Here is a 27125-nt window from a genome sequence, read left to right as displayed (position 1 = left end):
TTTTATTTTTTGCGCTATAAACAAAAAAATAGCGACAATTTTGAAAAAACGCATTATTTTTTACGTTTTGCTATAATAAATGTCCCCACAAAATATATAAAAATTTTTTTTTTTCCTCAGTTTAGGCCGATACGTATTCTTCTACATATTTTTGGTAAAAAAAATCGCAATAAGCATTTATTGATTGGTTTGTGCAAAAGTTATAGCGTTTACAAACTAGGGAATAGTTTTATGGCATTTTTATTATTTTTTTTTTTTTATTAGTAATGGCGGCGATGTTTATCGTGACTGCAAAATTATGGCGGACAGGTACGTGATTCTGCCTGTACGTGCCCTTCTGCCGCCGTATATCGTCGTGAGGCGGTCAGGAAGCGGTTAAAGGAATGAGGTAGCAACCCTAGGGCGAAGGTCCGCTTTAATTTACAGTGTGGCTTCGTTTTTAGGATAGTGCTATAGCGATGACAGTATTGGAGCTTTATTCTACCTACAGTTTTATAGAGGAAAGCTTTCCCCTGTGTAAGGTTCCTCCTCACACACCATCACAGCCCACAGCTCTCTTTCACAGCCGCACTTGCCGCCAATTACTCTGAACATGCGCAGTCCACTTTGATTGCGGTTCCTATGGAAACTCTCCCGCTTGCTTGCGAAGACCTACGAGAGCAGCCGAACACGTGGCCGCGCCTCCGGTGTCGTCATTTCCGGTCAGGCGATGCGAGGAATGTAAACTTCCTGTTTGTGGATAGAAACCCGGAAGACGGAGAAGGAAAACACCGAGAGCGGGGAGGACGGACCCGGGGAAGATGAGTTGGTGAGTGGGCGGCCGTACATCTTCTACATCTTCTGTGTGTGCTATGTCTGGTGTCACCACCTGTGTCTGCTTTCCATGGGCAGTGCCAGGCTGTGGGGCACTTGTCTGTGGAAGTGCCAGTTGTCACTAGCTTCACATTCTGTCGCTTTTCATTCAGTTGTGTCTCAGTCGTCTTAGTTATTGGCCTTATCTCTATTATGGTGGCCAATCAAGCTTCGATAATGATCGATCTCTTCCAGTAGGAATAATCGATCCATAGTTGATAACCCATACTGTCAATATGCCAGGCCCGGGGAAGTGGATTTCGGTCGATTACTCAGATATAACTGTAGCTTATGACCGTAAGTTATCAATCGCATCTCTGTAATCTCAAAAATCTAATCGATTGAAATACGACCATCTTCATAATCCAAAAATCTCAGTGCTGCGGACTGATGTGAAATGATTGATCGTTTTTTTTTTTTTTTCTACCCTGTCCGATTGACTTGGTTTGAATCTAATGAGTCTAAAGCCCGGTTCACACTGATGTGGTTGCAGGAAGCGCAGCGATTCCCACACCACAATCAGAATCGCAGGCAGTTCACACTCTGCTCTGCAAACCACTGAGGGTGTCTCAATATAAAGTTAATGACACCCCTAAATCTGTTCGCAGAACGCAGTGCAAACTGTGGAATCCGATCGCGTGGATCTAAACACCCATACGGTCCGATTCCAGTGCCGACAAAAAAAAAGGGGTCCTACATGTATTTGGTGCGAATTGAGTCCTACGTTATGTATGGTTCAATTCGCACCGCACTGAATTTGCATGTCATTTTTACAGGAATCCAGTGCGATTCCTGTACAAATGAAATGCGATGCGACAGACCGCATCATTGTGCACCCAGCCTAAATCGATCGGAAATGGGAAGTCATGGCTATTCGATTGTAGATTAGAACGTTTTAATTGGAATTGCAAATAGATTGAGCAAAAAAAAATAAAATAAGCGTCGCCTCCATGAGGCTGAAAATACACGATACAATTTGATTGTACAATCCCCTTTATTATTATTCAGGATTTATATAGCGCCGACAGTTTACGTAGCGCTTTACAACATTAGGGCAGACAGTACAATTCAATTCAATACAGGAGGAATCAGAGGGCCCTGCTGGTTAGAGCTTACAATCCTTTAGATCTACCATCAACTATACAGTATAGGGGCCTGCCTGATTTGTAACTAAAATTGATTAAGTCCTCATATTACTAAGCATTGAAAAATCAAGAGTGCTTTACACAGATCTCCTGGTGTGTTAGTCTCAATCATGTCATCAGATGCATAACCTGTGCAAATCCTAGAAATAAACAAGCTGGCAACCCTGACTATTATTGTCTCATATTGAGCTGTGTTCTTTATTTTATTACTGTTTGTAGTGCAAGAGCATGTACTAATTAGCACTTTATCATCCTGGTTTAGTAAATACAGTATGTCATGACTGAGGCTTATCAAAACTAGGCCAGTTCTGTTGTCCGTTGTTCCTGTGTACTGCTGATGTGTGAACACCAGTTGCACATCTTATGAGTAAAACTTTATTCAGAAAATTTAAGTCCTGCTAGATGACTTCAGGCAGGGTACTTTTACAGGTATAGTTATGTAAAACATTAACAAAAAAGGGGAAAATGGGGTTAAACAACACCGGGACTTTTAAGGTGCTTATATTTTAAGGTAGGTAGCATAGATAAACATGTACAACTTATCCATAAAAAAAGATTTTTATTACAATTGGTACAAATTATACAGCATGATTAAAAATTGTGTCTTAATATCCACATCCAATATTAGGCAGACAGTAGAAAAAATACCACTTAATAGATACTACTCAACATGTTTCGCTCATTTGGAGCTTCCTCAGGAGTTTTGGTATAGATTGCGTTATACTAGAAACGATAAGAAAGACACGAATAAGACATCATATTACATCATAAATTCTACAATATAGAATATATAGGTGCATATATAGATAGCATGTCATATGAGACTATGAACAGTTAAAAGAATCAGAAAATATCAAAAAATCAATCTATCAAAATCCATAATCTTACCAGGCTTCCAGAGATTGAATACGAATTAGATTGGTAAAAGAATATTGCCGATGAATAACATCAGAGACACAAGGCATCAAGTAAGTCACTCAAACAAAAATTTCCGTCCACTATGGCCACAGAAGGACAAAGAATTGGTATATCCTTAATGGAAAATAGGAGGGATAAAATAAGATATCAAACAAATGATGTGAAAAAGACATCAAATCTGAGCACCATATTGACATAGGGGTTACCTTAGGTAGAATCGAAACTCTTTTGCTGGAGGCAAAAAAACCTGGAGATTCCCAGCCAGCAATTAAAGGATCAAGAAGAACTTGAACGGTATCCAAAGGGGTAAATGTACAAGGGTACAGCTAAAAAAAGACAAAATACATACTGGTCAAATGAGGGCCTATATAATGCTTAAGCCCTCATTCATTTGTATTCCTGTCCTTTCAGTTTTTGGCTCACACAGACGCCAGGGGCACTCAATGAATTGTGCGAGTAATTAATCGCCTTTCATGGGGAGCCCTAGAGGTGTCAGTCCCATAGGGGGGCTTTTTTTGTGGATATTATACATATTCATTCTTTCATCTTAGGTTCATATCTTGATCGTGACATCTTTTTTTATCTAAATTACCTTTTTTTATTATTTACCTAGATCGTTTCCCTTTTTTAAGATGGCACTGTTGACCCTTGCTGTCAGCGGATGACTTGTCCAGCTTTTTCACTTTGGGTATTTTCCCTTTTCCAAGATGGCGCAGCCGGTCTCTACTGTGATGAATGACACGCTCTGTGGCTCCTGTCACTCGGCGCATGCGCACTGCAAACAATGACGTGGTTAGCGTCATGTCATTAAGCCTCCGCCTTTTCGATTATCCACACGCCCCCCTGGGCTTCCTCATTACACGTCCGCATCCCGGTTGTAACGTCAGACGCCACCGGGATGGAAGGACTATAAGAATGCGGTTATACACTGCAATCCACTGTCGTAGACTCCCCGTCTAGGGGAGAGCCTGTTTCTCTCCCACCCCATGCCTGTCTTAACCATCTATAGGTAAGGGCCCCATAGGTGACTCGGTTTGATCCCTGAGTGGTTTACACATATGGATCTCATTTGACCAGTATGTATTTTGTCTTTTTTTAACTGTACCCTTGTACATTTACCCCTTTGGATACCATTCAAGTTCTTCTTGATCCTTTAATTGCTGGCTGGGAATCTCCATATTTATGGTGACTCTAATCTGCCGTTTGTGCTTGCAGTGAGGTTTTTTTGCCTCCAGCAAAAGAGTTTTGAGTCTACCTAAGGTAACCCCTATGTCAATATGGTGCTCAGATTTGATGTCTTTTTCACATCATTTGTTATCTTATTTTATCCCTCCTATTTTCCATTAAGGATATACCAATTCTTTGTCCTTCTGTGGCCATAGTGGACGGAAATTTTTGTTTGAGTGACTTACTTGATGCCTTGTGTCTCTGATGTTATTCATCGGCAATATTCTTTTACCAATCTGATTCGTATTTAATCTCTGGCAGCCTGGTAAGATTATGGATTTTGATTGATTTTTTTTTTATTTTTGTTTATTATTTTCTGATTCTTTCAACTGTTCATAGTCTCATATGACATGCTATCTATATGCACCTATATATTCTATATTGTAGATTTTATGATGTAATATGATGTCTTATTCGTGTCTTTCTTATCGTTTCTAGTATACCACAATCTATACCAAAATTCCTGAGGAAGCTCCAAATGAACGAAACATGTTGAGTAGTATCTATTAAGTGGTATTTTCTCCACTGTCTGCCTAATATTGGATATATTGGATATATATGTGGATATTTAAGACACAATTTTTAATCATGTTGTATAATTTGCACTAATTGTAATAAAAATCTTTTTTTATGGATAAGTTGTACATGTTTATGCTACCTACCTTAAAGTATAAGCACCTTTTAAAGTCCCGGGGTTGTTTGACCCTATTTTCCCTTTTTTTTTTTTTTTTTTTTTTTTTTTTTTTTTTGTTCATATTAAATTTGTGGGATGCGGTGCTGAGTTTTTGATTGTTTATGTAAAACATTAAAAATAAGTGTCCATACTGTTTAAAACCCAGTAATATACGGTCTCACCCTGCTCTGCACTTGCTGAATTGCTCTCCATTTTTGCCTCTGTGCTGAATTTGTAGAGGCCGATCTGCTGACAGCCTAATGCCCAGTACACATGATCGGATTTTCCGACAACAAAACCGTGGATTTTTTTCCGAAGGGTGTTGGCTCAAACTTGTCTTGCATACACACAGTCACACAAATGTTGTTGGAAATTCCAAACGTCAAGAACGCGGTGACGTACAACATGTACGACAAGCCGAGAAAAAGGAAGTTCAATAGCCAGTGCGGCTCCTTCTGCTTGAGCATGCATGAACTTTTGTGCGACAGACTTGTGTACACACGATCAGACAACAAGTTTTGCTGTCGGAAAATTTGAGAGCCTGCTCTCAAACGTTTGTGTGCGTAAATTCCGACAGCAAATGTTCAATGGAGCATACACACGGCCGGACTTTCTGACAACAAGATCACGTCGAACATTTCCTGTCGGAAATTCCGATCGTGTGTACGCGGCATAAAGGTATGCTGCTGCTCAGCGGCTCTGGGCTTCAGCAAAATGGCAGCCTCCAGCAAGAAGAAACGGGAACAATGTTGGAGGCAATTTACAGCGCACGTGTATTTTGGTGGCGTATTTATTAACCACTTGACGTCCGAGCTATAGCCGAAAGACTACTACAGTGCGGGCCTCAAATGCCAGGAGGGTGTCAATGTACGTTCACGCGCCACCTGCGCACCACAGTCTGTGTTTGATGAGTTCTTTGGACTCGGCTGATCACAGAGCAGGGTAAAGGGCCAATCACAGTGGGCCCTTTACCATGTGGATGACGGCTGATCACGGAAGAAAACAGAAGCCGGTTACCGACCTTTTTTTTTTTTTTATTCACAATGTCAGCGCGAAGAAAAGAATAAAGCCGGTGCCCGGCTTCTGTTAGAGGGACATTAATCCCCATAAGTGCCAACCAGTACTGCTAATCTGTGCCCTCCAGTGCTGCAAATCCATGCCCACCAGTGCCACCCATCAGTGCCTCCTGATCAGTGCAGCCTCAGTGAAGGAGAAAAATGACCTGTTTGCAAAATTTTATAACAAAATTTGAAAAAACTTTTTTTTGTTTGTTTAGCAAAGAATAAAAAAACCCAGTGGTGATTAAATACCACCAAAAGAAAGCTCTAGTTGTGTGAAAAAAAAATAACAATGTAATTTGGGTACAGTGTTGCATGACCGTGCAATTGTTATTAAAAATGTAAGTAAGTGGTTAATGTGGAATGTATGTTCCTTACTAAAGAACAGTTGTTATGGGTAGAGTTCCACTTTAACTTGTATGCAAATATTTGCTTTTTCATTTAAAAGGTGTCAGGTCATTCTTCCTATTTTGCTGTGTCCCTTTGGGAAAATTTCCCTTCTATTCCTGTCAGCAGAGATGCAACAGAAAGTTAGAGAAAATTTCCCTCTTAAGCCGCGTCCACACTATCGGATTTTCCAATGGGAAATGTGTGATGACAGGCTGTTGGCGGAAAATCTGACCGTGTGTACGCTCCATCGGACAATTGTTATCAGATTTTCCGCAGATAAATGTTGGATGGCAGGTTTTAAAATTTTTCGCGGACAAAATTCTGTTGTCGAATTCTCCTGGAGTTCCCGCAGCAAAGGCCTATGACATAATTGGTAACGATTAATAAAGCAACCAATTTTTTTTCCAAGAACTCCTCCTGTTCCTGGACTGGATTGGTTCAAAGCAATAACTCCAATAATAACACGTTATCTCCTCTGATTACGCAACATGTCTGGTTGACGAACGGCCGTTCAGAAACAAACTGAAAAGCACGAAATGAAAAGCACAAATCAACACTCACCAAACTTCTACTAACATGAAATTAGCAGAAGGAGCCCAAAGGGTGGCGATAAAGAGCTGAAAAAACACGTAGTACGTCACTACGTTCGTGTTTGTTGGCCGACAATTCCTTGCCGTTTGTATGCAAGACAAAGTCCAGGCACATGCCTTCGGACAAAAGTCAGAGGTTTTGTCTGCGGATACTCTGATCGCGTGTAAGAGGCTTTACACAGTTGTCTCCAGGATGAATGCATACTCCAGACAGCTTCTAACATCGAGCTCACAGGAGATGAATAGAGACCTCTGAGGTGTTTTATACAAACAGGCGTTTAATGATAAATCTCTTTTTTACCACAATGTAAAGGATAAGTTCACCTTTAACTAAAAAAATAATAAATACACATATTTTGCAGGTAACAAAACCGGCATTTATTGTTATTAATAATAATAATAATATTTTTTTACACAGGGGCCTGTAAAGTATTACACCCGCTATCAGTGAATCTTAGGTGCAATGTCAGGCTCCTGCACACTTTCCTTCCAGATTTCTGAACATGCCTCTATATGGTCTTTCAGTTTGGAAGCTGGAGGAAGAGTGAATAGACCAGGAGGGCACTGATCAGCTCACTCCTAGTCTAGTAAAAACTACAAAGCCATATGCCATAGTGGAAGATGGGACTTGTAGTTCATTCATTCACAGTGATTGTGGAGGAGAGGAACCCTTGCCCGCTGTCACTAGAAAGGAGCACAGGAAAGAAGGAGGTATATAAAAAGTCTACATACCCCTGTTAAAATGTCAGGTTTCTGTGATGTAAAAAAAAATGTGACAAAGATAAATAATTTCAGAACTTTTTCCACCTTTTTATGTGATCCATAAACTGTACAATTCAACTGAAAAACAAACTGAAATCTTTGGGGGGGGGGTTAAAATAAAAAACTAAAATAATGTGGTTGCATAAATTTGCACACCCTCTTTTATAACTGGGGATGTAGCTGTCTTCATAATTAAGGAATCGCATTCAAACTGATGTTAAATAGGAGTCGGTACACACCTGCCATCATTTTAGCGTGCATCTGATTAACCCCAAATAAAGTTCAGCTGTTCTAGTAGGTCTTTCCTGACATTTTCTTACAGCAAAAGCCATGGTCCGCAGAGACCTTCCAAAGCATCAGAGGGATCTCATTGTTAAAAGGTATCAGGAGAAGGGTACAAAAGAATTTCCAAGGCATTAGATATACCATGGAACACAGTGAAGACAGTCATCATTAAGTGGAGAAAATATGGCACAACAGTGACATTACCAAGAACTGGACATCCCTTCAAAATTGATGAAACAAAAAGAAGAAAACTGGGCAGGGAGGCTGCCAAGAGGCCTACAGCAACATTAAAGGAGCTGCAGGAATGTCTGGCAAGTATTGGCTGGGCTATAGGGTGGAGTGGCAAGATGGAAGCTTTTTTTCTTACGAAAAAAACATCCAAGCCTAACTAAATTTTGCAAAAACACATCTGAAGTCTCCCAAAAGCATGTGGGAAATGTGTTATGGTCTGATGAAACCAAGGATGAACTATAATTCCAAAAGATAGGTTTGGAGCAAAAACAACTCTGCACATCATCAAAAGAACACCATACCCACCGTGAAGCATGGTGGTGGCAGGATCATGGTTTGGGACTGTTTTTCTTCAGCTGGAACAGGGTCCTTAGTCAAGGTAGAGGGAATTATGAACAGTTCCAAATGCCAGTCAATATTGGTACAAAACCTTCAGGCTTCTGCTAGAAAGCTGAACATGAAGTCAAAATTCACCTTTCAGCATTAGAACGACTCAAAACATACATCCAAATCAACAAAGGAATAGCTTCACCAGAAGAAGATTCAAGTTTTGGAATGGCCCAACCAGAGCCCAGACCTGAATCCCATTGAAAATCTGTGTGGTGATCTGAAGAGCGCTGTGCACAGGAAATGCCCTCGCAAATCTGACAGATTTGGAATGATTTATCTTTTGTCTCATTTTTTTACATCACAGAAACCTGACATTTTTAACAGGGGTGTGTAGACTTTTTATATCCACTGTAAATATGTAAACTTAAAACATAATAATATAAATGAACATGTAAATACTTAGAAAAAGAAACTGGTATCGGTGCATCCCTTATCTAGCAGTGTCATAATTTTGTCTCCAGTCTTTGGCATGTCCCCAGTTTTCAACAATTATAGTGTGTTCACAATCTCCGACAAGTCCTATAGCGTGTTGGCAGTCTTTAACCATGTCCTATTGCATGTCTGCAGTCTCTGTAACATTACATTTTATGTGTGGCTCTTTGGGGATGTCAGGGCCCCCCATATCAAGAAAGTTTCCACCACTGCTTTAAACAGATGCACAACTAATAAGTGGTCCAGATCAGAATTCATTTTGTTGCAATGTTTCTTTTGGGCAGCTAAGGGAGGAATTTATGAGAAAGTATCCAGTCCTCTTTGAATTGCTTCCTTTATGAAAAATCCAGTGTGCTCCTGTTCATTTAAGGGGAATTGGGCTGTCTCCAGGCCCACTTGCCCCTCATCTATCCATTTAATGCATGTGCTCCCACTGTGGAGACGCTCATAAATTCAGTAGCGTTTAGGACTGCAAGCATACACAGGGTGCCGTGAAGAGGCCTTGCAGCTTACGCATGCGTTTGCAAATGCGTGCTAACTAAACCCCTGTTTTTAACGTAGATTGTTGGACTGGTTTAATCTGGTTGGTTAGCAGACTGGTTGGTGAGTTGAGCTATGGAATGTTCTGTTTTTGTCTTTTATGCGGCTGCCCTTCCATGTGCTCCTTGCTGTGAAGGCCAGTTATAGGTGGGGGCAGGGGCCATTTCTTTGTTAGTTTATGTAAAATCCCTGTTGTTCTTGACAGTCCCCTTACGTTCCTATTAAAAACTGACCACACTAAGCAGGAGAACAGTGTGGGTCAGTTCTTTAGCTGTGCTGGGAGCTCAGCCTGATCTCCTCCAATGATCAGACTTGTCCTGACACGCCCCTGCTGCGCAACCATTTACTGGGAAGCTCAGTGTACTGTTGCTTCTCCTCCCTACAGCTGAGCACAGAGGGCATAATGCGATCACTTCTTAAGAAAAAAAAAAAATTACACCCCCCCCCTTTTTTTTTTTTTTTTTCTCCTTTAATTTCTATTTTACGCTGAATGGGTTCTTTTACAAGTTGATCGTTTTACATTCACTTTAAAGGGGTTTTAATGCATTCTATGCATTAAGGTGAAAAACCTCCTGTCATGCAGCAGCCCTCCGAGCCCCCCTTTTACTTACCTGAGCCCCGTAATTCCCACGACGGGAATGAGCACACCAGCTGCGGCTGGTGTCTCAAGTCCTGACTGGATAGGTTGATAACAGCGCAGCCATTGGCTCCCACTGCTGTCAATCAAATCCAATGACCTGAGGGGCGGGGCCAAGTCCTGCTGTCTGTGTCGATAGACGCAGCAGCAGGACTCAGGAGCATGCCTGCACAGGTATCCCGAAGTAGAGCGCTTCTCCGACAGGGCACTCGAGAAGAGGAGGAGTCACCAGTGCCGCTGAGGGACCCCAGAAGAGGAGGATCTGGGCCACTCTGTGCAAAACCAACTGAACAGAGGAGGTAAGTATATGTTTTGTTATTTAAAAAAAAAAAAGAAGGTTTAGTAACCCTTTAAGCTGTAACTTTGAACTTAACCTTTCTCACTGAGCTTGTTTAGCTTTGCCTTGCTGAGCAACAATTTAATACATGTATTCTGTTTTATTTCCATATTGTTATATGGCAATGTAGAATCTGAGGGTTGCATATGTGCAGGATCCCATCCAGACCTTGCTCCACTTCACAATCAGGGGTCCAGAAGGTGTTCTCCCTTTTTCTGTTTTCAGTTCTGACTTTTGCAAGAGAAGTAAAGGATTTTTTATTTTTAATTTTTTTAGAATCATACTTGCCTAGATTAATGCTTCATCTGTACCCCGGTGCCTTCACACTGAGAACCGAGTGATCGAACACTGCTTATCATTCGGTTTTCAGAGCTCCGTGAGCAGGGAGCTGTAGACTGCCAGTCACAGCTCTCTGCTCTTTCCCCTCCTCGCTAATTGGAGCGCTGAGCTGTGGAGGGGTGGGGACAGCCAGCTCAGGCTCTCAGCAGCTCTCTGAGAGGCTGAGATGGGTATCAGTTCAGGCACCTGGTGGATCCAGACTTTATTGTCGGGATGACGCGGTTCCTGGACTGACATCTGTGATGTCAGCAGAGAGCAGACTTCAGCCCGCTCTCTGCTGAAAATGGGTCACAGGAATGCAAAACGAGCGGCACTCCTGTGATCCATCGGAGAAGTCCAGCCAAACAAGCTTTAACTGGACTTCTCCTTTTAACCACTTGAAGACCAGCCACCGCAGTTGTACTGCGGCAGGTGTGCTTTCCTGGGCAAATCGCTGTTATTGTACGTAGGCTGCTTTAAGACCACTGGCAGGCAGCTGCAATGTCCGCCGGCCACTCTTGATCGATCCTGAGAGAGACAGAACGGGTATCTGCCAATGTAAACAGACAGATTCCCGTTCTGTCGGGATGATAGACATATTGTCTGTTCCCAGTGATTAGCAACAGTGATCGGTCTCCTCCCCCAGTCACTACACTCCCCACACAGTTAGAAACCCCTCCCTAGAGAACACATGTAGCTCCTTGATAACCCCCTAGTGTTAACCCCCTTCCCTGCCAGTGACATTTAGACCCCTTTCACACTGGGGTGTCTTTCAGGCGCTTTAGCGTTAAAAAAGTGCCTGAAAGAAGCCTCATCTGCAATCCCAATGTGAAAGCCCGAGCCCTTTCACACTGCCAGCGCCCGAAAAACGCTGGTAAAGCGCCGCTTGAGACCCTTTTCACACTGGGGCGTTTTTCGGGCGCTGGCAGTGTGAAAGGGCTCGGGTCATCGGCACACCCAGCCCGGTAGCAAAAACAGGAAAGTGCTGCAAAGAAGCTGCTTGCAGGACTTTTTTTGACGCCCTGCCAGCGCAGCGCCCCAGTGTAAAAGCACTCAGGCTTTCACATTGGTATTGCAGATGAGGCTTCTTTCAGGCGCTTTACAGGTGCTTTACAGGCGCTTTTTTTAACACTAAAGCGCCTGAAAAACGCCCCTGTGTGAAAGGGGTCTTGCACAGTAATCAGTGCAGTTTTTATAGCACTGATTGCTGTATAGATGTCAGTGGTCCCAAAAATGTGTCAAGTGTCCGATCTGTCCGCTGCAATGTCGCGGTCCCGCTAAGAATCGCAGATCGCTGCCATTACTAGTAAAACATTTTTTTATAAAAATGCCATAAATTATATCCTCTATTTTGTAGATGGTATAACTTTTGCAAAAACCAATCCAATATACGCTTATTGCGTTTTTTTTTTTTTTTGTTTTTTTTTTACCAAAAATATGTAAAAGAATACATATTGGCCTAAACTGATGAACAAATTTTGTTTTTTTACTTTTATTGTTTATTTTTAATTTTTATATATATATTTATTATAGCAAAAAGTTTTTGGTTTTTTTTTTTTCAAAATTGTCACTCCTTTTTTTTGTTTTTTTTTGTTTTTATAGTACAAAAAAAACAAAACGCAGAGGTGATCAAATACCAGCAAAAGAAAGCTCTTTTTGTGGGGAAAAACGGACATAAATTTTGTTTAAGTACAGCGTCGCACGACCACACAATTGTCAGTTAAAGCAATGTAGTGCCGTATCGCAAAAAATGGCCTGGTCATTAAGGGGGCAAATACTTCCTGTTCTTAAATGGTTAACATATTATCATGCTCATATTTGGATGACCTTTATCATTGTTTGTTTTTTTTTCTCTTATCAGAATTGCCTGTTCTCAGGATCCTAATCAAGTCATAGAAGCTCTATATTCAGGTGTATCTTACCAAATCAATTCTTCCATATCGGTGTATTTTTTTTCTCTGCATATCTCTTGTGTAATGCTTGTTTTTTCCCTGCTAGTTGGTAGTTTTGTCTTTTTTTTTTTTTTTTTTTTAGGAGCTGTGTTTTATTTCCTAAGAACCACCTCCTATATATGATATCCTAGACCTAGAGGACAAACAGCCTTACCAGTATGCCTTTATTGTAAGTAAACTGAAAGGGACCCTTACTTTCCCCACACTAGTATGTGTAAAGCCAGGAATAGCTGCTTCCATCATCCATTCACACGTGTCTCTTGATTCCTGGATTCCCATGCAAAGGAGCTTAGCTGGTCTTCTGGTCTTTAGCTTACTGTTCTTGTTTGTGTCAATGTGTTTTTCGTCCATAGACTGTGATGTCTAGTGCAGCCTGCCTGTTTTCTCCATCTGATTGTGTTACATTAGGAGTCTGGTGATTGACAGGTGTGAATAGCTGTGTAAAACTGGCACTAATGAGTGACACATGCATCGGTTGCCAGGATATTAACATTTCGCAGTTTTTACAGAGTATTATCATAATATACCAACACAGCTTTAGATAGAAAGGTGAAATAGTCTATTTTAAAGGAGAAGTACAGCCAAGGCTCATTTGGCTGTATTTCTCTTTCAGGATCACAGGAATGCGGTTCATTCTGCCTGTTTTCAGCTGACAGCGGGCTGAAGTCAGTTCAGGCTCGGGAAGGATCGTGACCATATGGTCGGGATCCGCTCACATGCTCTCAGCGAGCTGCTCAGAGTCTGTCACTCCAGCTCCCTCCACAGCCCAGCGCTCCAGTGAGGGAGCTCTGAGATCCGAGTGATCGGTGGTATTTGATTGCTCAGCGGGGACAGATGCAGCATCAGTCTGATGCTGCATCCAGCTAGGTAAGTATGATAAAAAAAAAAAAAAAAAAAAAAAGCAATTCCTAAACTTCGCTTACCCACTGGGCACTTAAACCCCCTTCCTAACCAGACCAATTTTCAGCTTTCGGTGCTCTCACATTTACTCAGTCATGCAACACTGTACCCATATGAAATTTTTGTCTTTTTTTTTTTTTCACACAAAACTTTCTTTTGGTGGTATTTAGGCTACTTTCACACTGAAACACTTTTACAGGTGCTATAGCATTAAAAATCGCGCCTGTAAAGCGCCTCTCCTGTCACTCCAGTATGAAAGCCCGAGGGCTTTCACACTGGAGCTGTGCGCTTGCGGGAAGTTTAAAAAAAAAAAGTCCTGCAAGCAGCATCTTTGCACGGTAAAACGCCGCTAAAACTAGTGTGTAAGTGCCCTTAATCACCGCTGGGGTTTTTTTTTTTTGCGCTATAAAAGAAAAAGTCCAAAAATTCTGTAAAAAAAAAAAAAAAAAAATTTTTTAAAAAATGCATTTTTCTTCGTTTCTGTTATAAAATTTTGCCAATTTTGTAATTTTTTCTTCATAAATTTTGTCCAAAATTTATACCGCTACATATCTTTGGTAAACATAACCCAAATCGGTGTATATTTGTTCTTTGTGAAAGTTATAGAGTCCACAAGCTGTGGTGCCAATCTCTGAAAATTGATCACACCTGAAGTACTGACGGCCTGTCTCATTTCTTGAGACACTAACATGCCAGAAAAGTACAAATACCCCCCAAATGACCCCTTTTTGGAAAGTAGACATTGCAAAGTATTTAGTAAGACCCCTTCACACCGAGGAGCTTTACAGGCGCTATAGCGCTAAAAATAGCACCTGTAAAGCACCTCTCCTTTCACCCTCTCATTTGACCGAGTGATTTCGCACTGAAGCGGTGCCTGGCAGGACGCTAAAAAAAAGTCCTGCAAGCAGCATCTTTGAGGTGCTGTAGGAGCAGTTTTAACCCTTTTTGCGGCCATTAGCAGGGGTTAAAAGCGCCCCGCTAGCGGCCGAAACGCGCCGCAAAATGTCAGTAAAGCGCCGCTAAAAATAGTGGCGCTTTACTGCCGACGCCCGGGTGCTGCCACTGTGAAAGTGCCCTAAGAGGCATGGTGAGTGTAATTTTTTTTCCCCACAATTCTTTGCAAAATCAAGATTTTTTTTTTATTTTTATTTTTTTCCCAAAATTGTCATATTAGCAGGTTATATCTCACACACAGCATATGCATAGCACAAATTACACTCCAAAACACATTCTACTATTCCTGCTGAATATGACGATGTGTGAGACTTTTACACAGCATGGCCACATGCAGGGAGTACCATCAGGTACAATACAAAAATTACACCCCAAAATAGATTCTCCTACTCCTCCTGAGTACGGTGATACCACATGTGTGAGACAGCCTGGCCAGATACAGAGGCCCAACATGCAGGGAGCGCCATCAGGTGTTCCCTGCATGTTGGGCATACATTTCAAATCTAATTTGACTACCTTTTACACTTTTGTGAGGCACTGTAGTGGCATGATGAGAACTAATGTGGCATTGATGAGCATGGTTGAGCCATGAATGTGGGTGGCTAAGTATGGATGGGATGACTGAGCAAGAATGGGTTTGGCTGGGGGTGGATGGGATGGCTGAGCATGGATGAGTGCTGCAATGGGCACAGAGCAGCGCTGTGGGCACTACAGATCCAGCCCACAGCGCTGCTGCACCCGATCTCTGCCCTCTCCTCTCATACTGTACTGATCGGTACAGAGAGGGGAGAGAGGAACCGGACATGACATCGGTTTGTTTACAAGTGAATGCTCCGTCATTTGACAGAGCGTTCACGGCCGTTTACCGCAATGCGCCGGGTCCTCTGGTGGTCACAGATACTCCCGTGTGCGCGACATTCTGGGAGGGCTCTCAGAGTTATTGAGCCGCGCTTTAGCTGTCATTCAGCTATAGCGCGGTTGTTAAGTGGTTAAACCACTTCCATACCAGGCCTTTTCTGGAGCTTTTTGTTTAAATTTGTATTTTTTTGCTAGAAAATTAATCAGAATCCCCAAACATTATATGTTTTTTTTTTTTTTTTTTTTTTTTTTAGCAGAGACCCCAGGGAATAAAATGGCGGTCGTTGCAACTTTTTATGCCACACGGTATTTGCGCAACAATTTTTCAAACGCATTTTATTTTTTGGAAAAAAAAACTGTTTAATGATTTAAATAACAAAACCGTAAAGTTAGACTCATTTTTTTTGTATATATTGTGAAAGATGATGTTACGCCGAGTAAATGGATACCTACCATGTCATGCTTTAAAATTGTGCACACTTGTGGAATGGCACCAAAATTTAGTATCTAAAAATCTCCATAGGCGACGCTTTCAAATTTTTTCCAGTTTAGAGTTACAGAGGAGGTCTTGGGCTTGAATTGTTGTGATTTGAACGCCGTTTACATATGTGGGCGTAACTTACGTATGCTTTTCGCTTCTGTGCGCGGGGACGGGGGCACTTTACATTTTTTATTGTTAAGACCTCTTTCACGCTGAGGCAGTTTTCAGGCATTTTAGCGCTAGAAATAGTGTCTGTAAAGCGCCTGTAAACTGCCTCCCATTTTTTTGCAATGGGTGCTTTCACACCCGGACGGTGCGCTTGCGGGTTGTTGGAAAAAGTCCTGCAAGCAGCGCTCCCAAAACGCCCCTGTCCATTGCAATGAATAGGCAGCGCTTTGGAAGCACCGCAACAGCAGTTTTTAACCCTTTTTTTGTGGTTAAAAGGGCCCCACTTACGCTCGACAAGTGCCGCTTAAACAGCAGTAAATCGGCGCTAAAATGAGCAGCACTTTAGCGCCAAACGCACGGTCAGCCCCAGTGTGAAAGGGGTCTTATTTGACTTTTTATTTGTTTTATTTTTACACTTTATCTTTTAAATTTTTTTTTTTGGATCACTTTTATTCCCATTACAAGGAATGTAAACACCCTTGTAATAGGAAAAGTGTGTGACAGGTCCTCTTTATGGAGCGATCTGGGGTCTGTAAGACTCCAGGCTGGAAAGTCCAAGATTTAAAAAAAAAAAAAAAAAGAACCTCTTTCTTTCCAGCCGAGTCCTCAGCTTTACTTCTGCCAGCCGGACGTGACGTCATAACATCGCGCCCAGGCCTCCGAAGATCATAGAGATGACTGGGGACCATGGTCACCGGAAATCTCTATGATCAACATCCGGCGGTGGCGGATTCCTTCTCCGGCTCGCCGATGGCACGGGCGAGCCGTAGAAGCATCCGTGGGTGGCGGGGGGTTGTCCCCTCCCGCCGTCTGTAAGAATGATCAAGCGGCTGAACTGCCACTACGATTGTTCTTACGGTGCACAGAATCGCCGGCTGTAAAAGATATCTGAATGATGCCTGCCTGAATGACGTCCTTGGGCTGGAAGTGGTTAAACTGAACCTGTGATCATAAGCATATAAGATGCACTTTAATTCCCAGACCCTGTGTATTAGGGGTCGGCCAATATCGTTTTTCAGGGCCCATACCAATTTTCTGCCACCTTCCAGGCGGAACAGTGGGGATGCAAGGCAGGCAGTGAGAGATGATGTCATCTCTCTGCTGCCCCGCTGACAGAGACTGCAGCGAACGCCGCGCAGGGACAAGGGGAGGAGGAGGTCTGACCAATATTAGTAAGTTTCTGACCAATACCTATTATTTGAAAAAATTTGAATATTGGCCCCCAATAATCGGCTTCTACTGCGTATATTCTTCTTTCTTTCACTTCCTTGCCATTCTGTTTGTCCAGCTAGAGCAAAGAGAATTACATGGTGCTTCTGGATATGGGAAGCGCCCCTCCTACCCCCCTCCTCCCACAAATGCCTCAATATGAAATGTGCTCTGGTGTCAGGGACACTGCCAATGTGGGGTTTGTACAATCTTCCCATATTTACATACATACAGTATCTCCCCTGAGAGTTTCAGTTTCTTTCATCAATCCAGAGATGTATATGTGCATGAATAACTTTGACATGCCAGGGCATTACATAGCTTTTAGGTTAAAGTAGGCAAAACTTTTTTTTTTTCATTTTGGATAGAGTAAGGCAGGGTTATAACCCCTTTCAGATTTTATTTTTTCGCCATCTGTGCTCCATTGAGGAGATTTCCCTTCACTTCCTGTAAAATAGCCAAACAGGAAGTGAGATCCCTGCAAATTAAAAGGGTAGTAATGATAGAAGTTTTTTTTTAACTTTATGCATTCTGTGCATGAAGATAAAAAGTGTTCTGTGTGCAGCAGCCCCCCTAATACTTGCCTAAGGTCCCTCTCTGTCCAGCAATGTCCACGAGCCAGCCATCTGAGATTCTCCCTCCTGATTGGCTGAGACACAGCAGCGGCACTATTGGCTGCCGCTGCTCTCATTGAAAGTCAGCTAGCCAATCAGGGAAGAGGGGGCGGGACCGAGGTGTCTGAGTGAAAACTGGGAGCTGTGACTCTGCACGGGTGCCCCCATAGCAAGCTGCTTGCTGTGGGGGCACTGAACAGGAGGGAGGAGCCAGGAGCACAGAAGAGGGACCCGAGAAGAGGAAGATCTGGGCTCAGCTGCTCTGTGCAAATCCACTGCACAGAGCAGGTAAGTATAACATGTTTGTTATTTGTATGGGGGAGGGGAAAGTGACTTTACAATCACTTTAAGGGAATTTCTTGGGGACCCCCAGGTCACCAGAACTAGTGTCCCTATTGGAAGATTTCCCCTCTATTTACTTTTCTGGGGACAACCCAAAATTTGGAATTTTCTTGTCCTTTTAATGATAATGGTAAACAGGACAAATAGAGAGGATGAATCTCTCTAATTGGGAACAGACAACAACAAAAACTGACAGGTTCTCTAATTCATCTCCACTCCATCCAAAACAAAAAAAAAAAATAAAACTTTTGCCTTTTTAGGCCTCGCGAGGCAGATCCGCTTCCATGGAGTCCACCTCGGTCCGCTGGCTCAGCGGGAGATCTCTCCGTTGATCTCCGCTGAGCCGGCGGCTGACAGGTCCCTCTCTGCTAACTGATCGGGGAGGGGCTTGTCGAGCGCCGCTTGTTTCTATGGAGAGATCAGACGAAAACGGACATCATGTCCGTTTTTATCAGATCTCACCCGATCCGATCCGCCAGCGATGGATCTGAACGTAGAGGCATCCGTCTGCTTTTAGCGGATCGGGTCGGATGTCAGCGGACATGTCACCGCTGACATACGTTGCTCCATAGACTAGCATGGAGCGCCCGTTCAGGTCCGCTGTCAAAACTGACAGACGGACCTGAACGGTCCGACCATGTGAAAGGGGCCTTAGTTATACTTTAAGGGTTGGTTATTTTGAAAGTGCTACATAAAAAGGTAATGATATAAAAAAAATAAGAAATAAGTAAGCTATTGATTGACTGAGATGGGTAGACTATTTAAAAATGTGCATGTTTGAAAAAAACCCATATCTTTTCGCATTGTTTTCTGTAGGGTTTTGCTGGCAGGAAGATTTGGCATAAAAAGTTGTCAGTACACTATACTATACACATGTAATTTTTGCGCTACATTTATACAACTGCCACTGATTACATACTATTGATGTTTCGATTTTAGCCCCCTGAATGAGTCATTCATGCAGTGGCGATGCATGCGTAGAATGATCTAGCCGATTCTAAATGACTAGAGGCCAAGACAACAGTTTTATATTTCTTTTGGGATAAAGTTTTTACATATAAGCACCCCTGTCAGGGTTAAATGGTTTGTCTCAGTCCTGTAACTGCTACATCTGCAGGGCAGCTTGTTCTGTTGAAAAACAACAGACTTATTGGCCAGTTCACCAGTTGGAAATAAAGGTAAAAAGCCTAAATAAGAAAACTAATGCAGCCATCACATCTAAGAATTGGTAAGCTTGCAATATACTATTGGTTTTAGGTTTAATACCACAGGGCTCAACAAATTCCATGTGCCAGGTCGCCATTGCGACTAGAAATTGCGACCTAGTGCCTGGGCTTTTGTTAGCCCATTCCCAGCCATAAGGAATGACTATTGCCCGACACACCGAACATGTAGTGCCGGGAAGCTTGTTGCCTACTGCACAGTCAGCTAGTTCTGGGAGGGCGTCTATTGAGGTCCTCCCAGAACCCCACTCCCTGCACACCCCCGGGCCACGCATGTGATCGCTGTGTCCAATCGAGGTAAAGGGCCAATCACATGGGCTGCTTACCATGTGATCAGCTATGTCCAATCACAGCTGATCACATTGTAAAAAGACTTGCCGGTTATTGACATTACTTTCCTTAGCGCTGTCACAACACGAGGAAAGGAGAGCCGGTAACCAGCAATTCTGACAGGTACATTTACACTGATTGTCAGTGGCTCCCCATTAGTTCCCATCAGTGCCGTCTATTGGTACCCATCAATGCAGCCTCATCAGTACTGCCTATTGGGACCCATCAATGCAGCCTCATTAGTCACGCCTCATCAGTGCCGCCTATCGGAGCATAACAATGAGAGAAAAAAATACTTATTTGCAAAGATTTATAACAAACCAAAAAAAGTTGTTTTTTTTTTTGTTTTTGTTTTTTTTTTTTTTTTTCTTCCCCCCAAATTTTCAGTCTTTTTTTTGTTTATAGAGCAAAAAAACAAAAAACAAAAAACACAGTGGTGATTAAATACCACCAAAAGAAAGATCTGTCTGTCTCAAAAAATATGATAAAAATGTCATATGGGTACAGTGCTGCATGAGCGCACAATTGTCATTTACAGTGTGACAGCGCTGAGAGCTGATAATTGGCCTGGTCAGGAAGGGGGTAAAAGTGCCCAGTAGGCAAGTAGTTCACATCTAAAAACAAAAACTTTATCTCTGCTGCTCTGTGAAGTCCTGTAATACCAGTTAAATTTCACCTGCCACTTGGATAAAGTAATTCAAATAACAGGACAACGTAAACCCTAGGCAACTAGAGCGTATGCCGGCAAATACTTTGGCTTGCCACAGTTCTGAGATATTTTTGTTACGCTTTTCTGCCTGTTGGTCATGTAACTAATCTAGGCCTCTTTCACACGGGGCAGATCAGTCATGATCCGCCCCGTGAACACACGCTGGCTCAGCGGGGATCGCTCCGCCGATCCCCGCTGAGCAGGAAGATGACAGGTGCATCGCTGCACGCTGTGCAGCGACGGACCTGTCAGAGCGCCGCTCTCCCCTATGGGGGGATCGGATGATGACGGTCCGTAGTGTCCGTCGTCATCCGATCCGATCCGAAAACGGAGGGAAAAGTAGGTTTTTCCTCCGTTACACTTTTCGGATCGCAGCGGGGTCGGATGTCAGCGGACATGTCACCGCTGACATCCGACGCTCCATAGGGATGACTGTATGTCCGTTTTTCATCCGAAAACGGATGGATGAAAAACGGACATACGGATCATCCGTGTGAAAGAGTTAATGATCATCAGTTAAAAAAATGACAAATAATGTTGCTTTATCTGTTTTCCTAAGTGTGGTGGGAATCGTCTAATTCAGTGTTGTACACTATATAATCTATATATTTTGCATAATCCAAGCTGTGTTTGAGATACATCGGCTATAGCTTTTCTCAGACTCGCATTACTCATTCAGGAAAACATTGCTATCTGCACATGCTCATAGATGTGCATTTCTTGGCAACAGAAGGGTTACAGAGCTTTGGAAGCACAGAACTTGCTGCAGAGCCCATTCTAGGGTTTTTCTGGCTAAGTTCCAGCTCACAGAGAAAAATATCAAATGCAGCCAAATATGCTCAGCAAACAAATTCTATCTTAAGTCCCCCCTTCTCTCTTTTTCCAAGCCCTGACTCACCTTGTGCTACATTCAGCAGGAACAGATCTCAGTCAAGATGCTTAAAGTAAACCTGTGCCCAAATCATGCACATTTAAAATATTTACATATTCTGTACAAAGCTGTAAAAGCATTTTAAATTGCGCCCTCATTCACCTCTGTACCTTTAAGCACTGTGGAGAAAATTTACTTTTAAAAGTTCACAACACGGCTTTTTTTTTTTTTCTTAGCAGATATTGGCAGCCTATCAGCCCTCTAATGTTGGCACACAGCAAGCTTTTAGGCCTCATTCACACAGACGTACTGTTCCATACACCTGTGCAAAGGGCTGCGTTTACCTGCACAGAGGGCACCAATGTTCTGTGCCGAATAAAGTCACTGTTCATATCAGTGACAGGCAGATGGCAGCACGGATCTCCAAGTGCATGCCTGAGTGAACATCTGTGCAGGGCCAGTGCGTTCTGATCCATGTATTGGTCCCTTGGTCCTTTATTTCCTAGGAGATTGATGGTGTGGCCTGAGGCTGGAGTGTTGAGGATTGTTTGGTGATACAGAATCTGCTCTTTTACACGCCGTTGTATTTTAGCCATTTTTTTCTTTTTACGGAAGAATGCATGGCATTTGTTTACACGCGTGTGTGCATAGGCACATTAAAAATAATGGGCTGTATTTTAGCTCAGTAAAAAAAAAAAAAAAAAAAAAAAAAAGCTGTACTGAGCTTTTTCAATTTTTTCAGTGTGCAAGAAGCCTTATGCATATTAGGCCCCTTTCGCACGATCGGACCGTTCAGGTCCGCCTGTCGGTTTTGACGGCAGACCTGAACGGGCGCTCCATGTTAGTCTATGGAGCGTCGGATGTCAGCGGAGACATGTCCGCTGACATCCGATCCGCTAAAAGCAGACGGATTGGCCCTACGTCCATGTCCGTCGCTATCGAATCGGGTGAGATCTGATGAAAACGGACATGGTGTCCGTTTTCATCCGATCCCTCCATAGGCGGCAGCGGCGCCTGACAAGCCCCTCCCCGCTCAGTGAGCAGAGAGGGACCTGTCATCCGCCGGCTCAGCGGAGATCAACGGACAGATCTCCCGGTGAGCCGGCGGACCGAGGCGGGCTCCATAGAAACGGAGTCCGCCTTTTTTTTGGCCGCACTTCGGGTTCCATTAACAATTAATGGCACTGCAAGCATGATGCATGTTTGTAGCGTGTCAGAAATGCGTGGCAAAACTCACATTTGCAGTGCGCTTTGTCGCACATTCTGGAAACACCAAGTGCAAATGGAGCCTCGCTAAGCTGTGGGAAAAATGAGTGCAACTGCACTTGCAAAGTGCACAGTCTATTTGCCTTTAATAAATCGGCCTCATTGAAACATTAGAGTCTCTGTGGTGATATTTGGGGATTTATTACTTCACAGTACAAGCAGCTATAGAGGTTATTGAAGACTTTTTACTTCTTGTTAGGAATGCATGAAGAAAAAAAACATTAGTGTCTTTAGTCTGGGCACAGAAAAAAGAGAGTCTGACAGAGAGTAGATTGAGAGAGTGAGACTTATCAAACCTTGACATTTGGTCCTCTTTCCATTATGATGCAATCTGTATCTATAACCACATATACTTTGCTCTTAATGTATTTTTTTGTACATATTGTTTGCATTTGATTTGCATATATTCTGTTATTTCTGTTTTTTTTTTTTTGGTTATGTAATAAAAGTTTTTATTTTTTATTTATACCCTATTGATGTTTATGGTAGTGCCTTTAAAATCTCACCATAGGGGAATCCTTGTTTTTTTTTTTTTTATAGTTTGGGCAGAGGTGCACTGTAAATTTTAGAGTGGTTCTAAAGGCTGAAGGATTTTTACAATAAAGTGGTTCTAAGCCTCAGACGTGAAATAAGAACAAAGCATATCCCTCTATAGTATGTACTTGTCTCGGTTAAGAGCAATACGGGTCATTTCTGTCTGCTGTTTCGTTCCTCTGCTATCAGCATGAATTACTTCTGACAAGTTTTCTTAACACCAAGAGAAAAATGGTGACGGGGAGAGACCTCCAGTTGATTGAAAGCCTTGGCTCTGTTCCTGGGTGCTCTGTGAAGGAGGGTGTGTTCCTTCCCTCCAATCAGCTCTCAGAGCTCTCCGCACTGAGCTCTACAGTGTGACATTTCAGCTCTCCGTCCCTTTTTTCTGACAGCTCAGACAAGCTTTATAAATTCTGGACTTTGAAGGGCTGTAGAGAAGACTGCAAATAAACAGGTACAACCGTCCTACAGGTATGTAGGAGGATTTGTTTCATCTCTGTGTATCACCTGAGGCCAGTCACGTCACTGGGTATATGTAAGGATTTACAACCACTTTAAAGCTGTATTAAATCCAAACTGAAAAATGTAATGTGTTGCAGCTTACCAATCATTAGATGTTGCTGCATTAGATTTCTTTTCTTTGACTTCTCACCTTGTGATCTGGCCTGTAACACACCTCCTGTATTAGGGAGACACAACTCTGGAGGAATGAGAAGAGGAGGCACAGCAGAATTGTCAGTCTGGGGGGAGGGGAGTGTTAAATGTATTAGCAGATTTAGATACACTAATAAATTGAAGCCAAACTCCAGCTCAAGGTTTTAGAATTGATTACAGTAAGGGCTCTTTCACATGGGGCGGATTAGTGATGATCCGACCCGTGAACACCCGCTTGCTCAGCGGGGATCGCTCCGCCGATCCCCGCTGAGCAGGAAAATGACAGGTCCATCGCTGCACGCTGTGCAGCGACGGACCTGTCAGAGCACCGCTCTCCCCTATGGGGGATCGGATGATGACGGACCGTAGAGTCCGTTGTCACCCGATCCGAAAAACAGATGGAAAAGTAGGTTTTTCCTCCATTACACTTTTTTTCTGATCAGAGCGGGTCGGATGTCAGCGGACATGTCACCGCTGACATCCGACGCTCCATAGGGATACATGTATGTCTGTTCAGGTCCGCCTAAAAAACTGACAGGCAGACCTGAACGGACAGTCCGTGTGAAAGAGGCTTAAACCATATTTTTTTTTCCTTTTGGGATAAAGGTTTTACGCCTTTACATCACCCCTGCCTGTTAAGTGGTTTGTCTCATCCATGGATTACCAGATAAAAATAGAAGAAAGCAGGGTGGATAAAAATCGAAGATTTTTTTTTTTTTTTTTTTTTTTTAAATCAAAAATTTTTAATTGGATTGTTTTGATTTTTATCAAATTTATTTTAATAAAATGCTTTTGGAGTAAAAATCTATCTAAAGATAGTTTTCTATTTAATATACATTAATAATTTCGTTTATTCTGCATGAAATGGAGCTCAGTTATGTAGCATGAGGCTGTATATTCTGCAATATTTACATTTATGGTAAACTCATTCATGAATCCAAGCTCTGCAAGCTGAGATGACATGCACTGCATTGATGCATTCACACAATTTCACAGTAACCATGAGAAAAAAAAAGTTCAGGAATATTCCTTTTATCTCCTTGTTTTGCAAATCTATTTACACTACAAACTGTATGATTGAATGGAAATTCATCTGTACCAGGTTCTAAGTGTGAGGAGGAAGGGCAAGCAGTAAAAATGAAAGTGAAACCCTCTAAGCAGCTTATAAACCTTGTGATCTTTCTGTATATATCTTGAAGTGCTTTATTCTTCCCTTGAGGGGCAAAATGGCAGCAGGCCGTAAAAGAGACCCAGTTTGTGAATATTTTAATGACGTTCCCCTACCTTTGGGTAAAGCCGGAATGCGCGCAAAATGCAAGCAATGCACCAAAGAGATACAAGGCCTGGTGGCCCCAATGAACCCGCATCATGAGAAGACGTGCTGTGATTAAAGGATTGTGTTTGAAGTTTTTTTTATGTGCACCCAGCTGATATATTCAGTTTAAGTTCTTTTGTTTGTTTTTTCAAAGATATTTTGTTTATGCTCTTCAGTTACTAAACCTTGATGCATAAGCAAATACAAGAATACGTAATATAATGTTATTGTTTTAATTAAATAAAATAATTTGAGTAGTTCTCCAAGTATATATGATTAACCTATTAACCTAAAATTGGTTCTGATATCGCTGTTTTACTAAGCTGACAGCTTATTATTCTAAATAGGAAACCTTCATTTTGTTTGCAAGTATTAAAGATTCTAACTACCAGCAAGAATAAATCCTTACATTTAAGGAGCACCTGTCATTTCAGATCCATCACGGCAGCACCTGTTAGCGGGGATCCTCTCACCTGCTGCCACAACTTCCCTCACCTTGTTGGGTCACTGCCGCATCACCAGCCTTCCCATTAAAGTGAATGGGACTGTTGGTGAGTCAACAGCGGATCAGAGGAGAAGTCGCTGTGGCACAAAGATGACAGGTGCTCTTTAAAAATTATGATTTAAATCAAATCCACCCTGGAAGGAGAAAAGCCTAAAAAAAGGAAACTAATACAGCCATCACATCGAAGAATTGATAAACTGCAATTTAGAGCTGCACGATTTATCGTTAAGAAGCGAGATCGCGATTCTTTCCCCCTTGCGATCTTAACAAAGCATTTTCCCGATTCTATGCAGAGTTCTCCACTCAAGCCGACAGCTGTAAAAAAAAAAAAAAAAAAAAAAAAAGTTTCACAACATTCCTCAGTCACTGAGCGAACTACAAACATTGTAACCAAAGGCATGAACTTCGTCTGTAAGGCCCCATGCACACTGAAGCTCATAAACGGCTGTTTTTGGGAGTTTGGATGTTTTTTTAACAGCCCATAAACTCCCCTCTACGTTATCCTGTGTGTCCATGCACACATGGACGTTTTTGGATGTTTATCAGCAGTGGAGTTTATGGGCTGTTTTCTGAATGCCATAAAATCGCGTTCAGGAGTCGTTTTTCTGACCGCAAAAAACGCCAAACGCTCAAACGCTGATAGATGTCGATAAATGCTCAAAAAAATGGCTCACCGGCGGTTTAACGCTTTTGATCCATTGAAAAAAAAACCAAAACATTAAAATCGATAACGCGGAAAAACGCTAATAAACACTGTTGCAAAAACGTTGAAAGACTCACTGCAACACTACTGCAGTTTTTATAACATTATTATAATGTCCAGTGTGCATGGAGCCTTAATGACTAAACCTTTTTATGACACTTGTTGGTTTAAAGTAAAAATTTTTATTTTTATTATTTTTATTATTTTTTGCTATAAAATTACTTAGAATGCATATATATAGATAGATATAGATATAGATAGATATATATATATATATATATATATATATATATATATATATATATATATATATATATATCTCATTTTTTTAGCAGAGACCCGAGAGAATAAAATGATGGTTGTGCAATATTTTATGTCACGCTGTATTTGCGCAGCGGTCTTTCCAAAGCATTTTTTTTGGGGAAAAAAAAGACATTTTAATGAATAAAAAATAGAAAAAAAGTAAAGTTAGCCCAATTTTTTTTTGTATAACGTGAAAGATGATGTTATGCTGCGAGAATCGTAATCTTTATTCTAAGCAAAAAAAATTGTGATTCTCGTTTTTCCCAGAATCGTACAGCTATACTGCACTATAATATGTGAGTGCAGCCCCCCCAGCCCTGCGTTATACTTACCTGAGCCTGATCACAATACAACGATCTGAATGACAGCAGCGGCTCAGAGACAGCAGTGGGAGCCATTGGTTCCTGCTGCTGTCATTCACAGCCAGTGAGCACTAGGTGGAGGCCGGT

General features: G+C 42.1%; 1 protein-coding gene across 1 annotated transcript in view; it reads left to right on the top strand.

Annotated features, from left to right (window-relative positions):
* The first annotated feature begins 680 nt into the window (after window positions 1-680).
* The window catches only part of BIN3 (bridging integrator 3), an 84244-nt gene continuing 57799 nt past the window's right edge, over window positions 681-27125 (top strand). Inside the window, exon 1 of the mRNA XM_073622294.1 lies at window positions 681-808. Within this exon, the coding sequence (XP_073478395.1) occupies window positions 801-808 (8 nt within the window). The 5' untranslated portion in view covers window positions 681-800. The remainder of the gene's footprint in view (window positions 809-27125) is intronic.

This window comes from Aquarana catesbeiana, linkage group LG03 (genome assembly GCF_042186555.1).
Source record: "Aquarana catesbeiana isolate 2022-GZ linkage group LG03, ASM4218655v1, whole genome shotgun sequence".
Classification (NCBI taxonomy): domain Eukaryota; kingdom Metazoa; phylum Chordata; class Amphibia; order Anura; family Ranidae; genus Aquarana; species Aquarana catesbeiana.
This window is presented reverse-complemented; position numbering and strand designations above follow the sequence as displayed.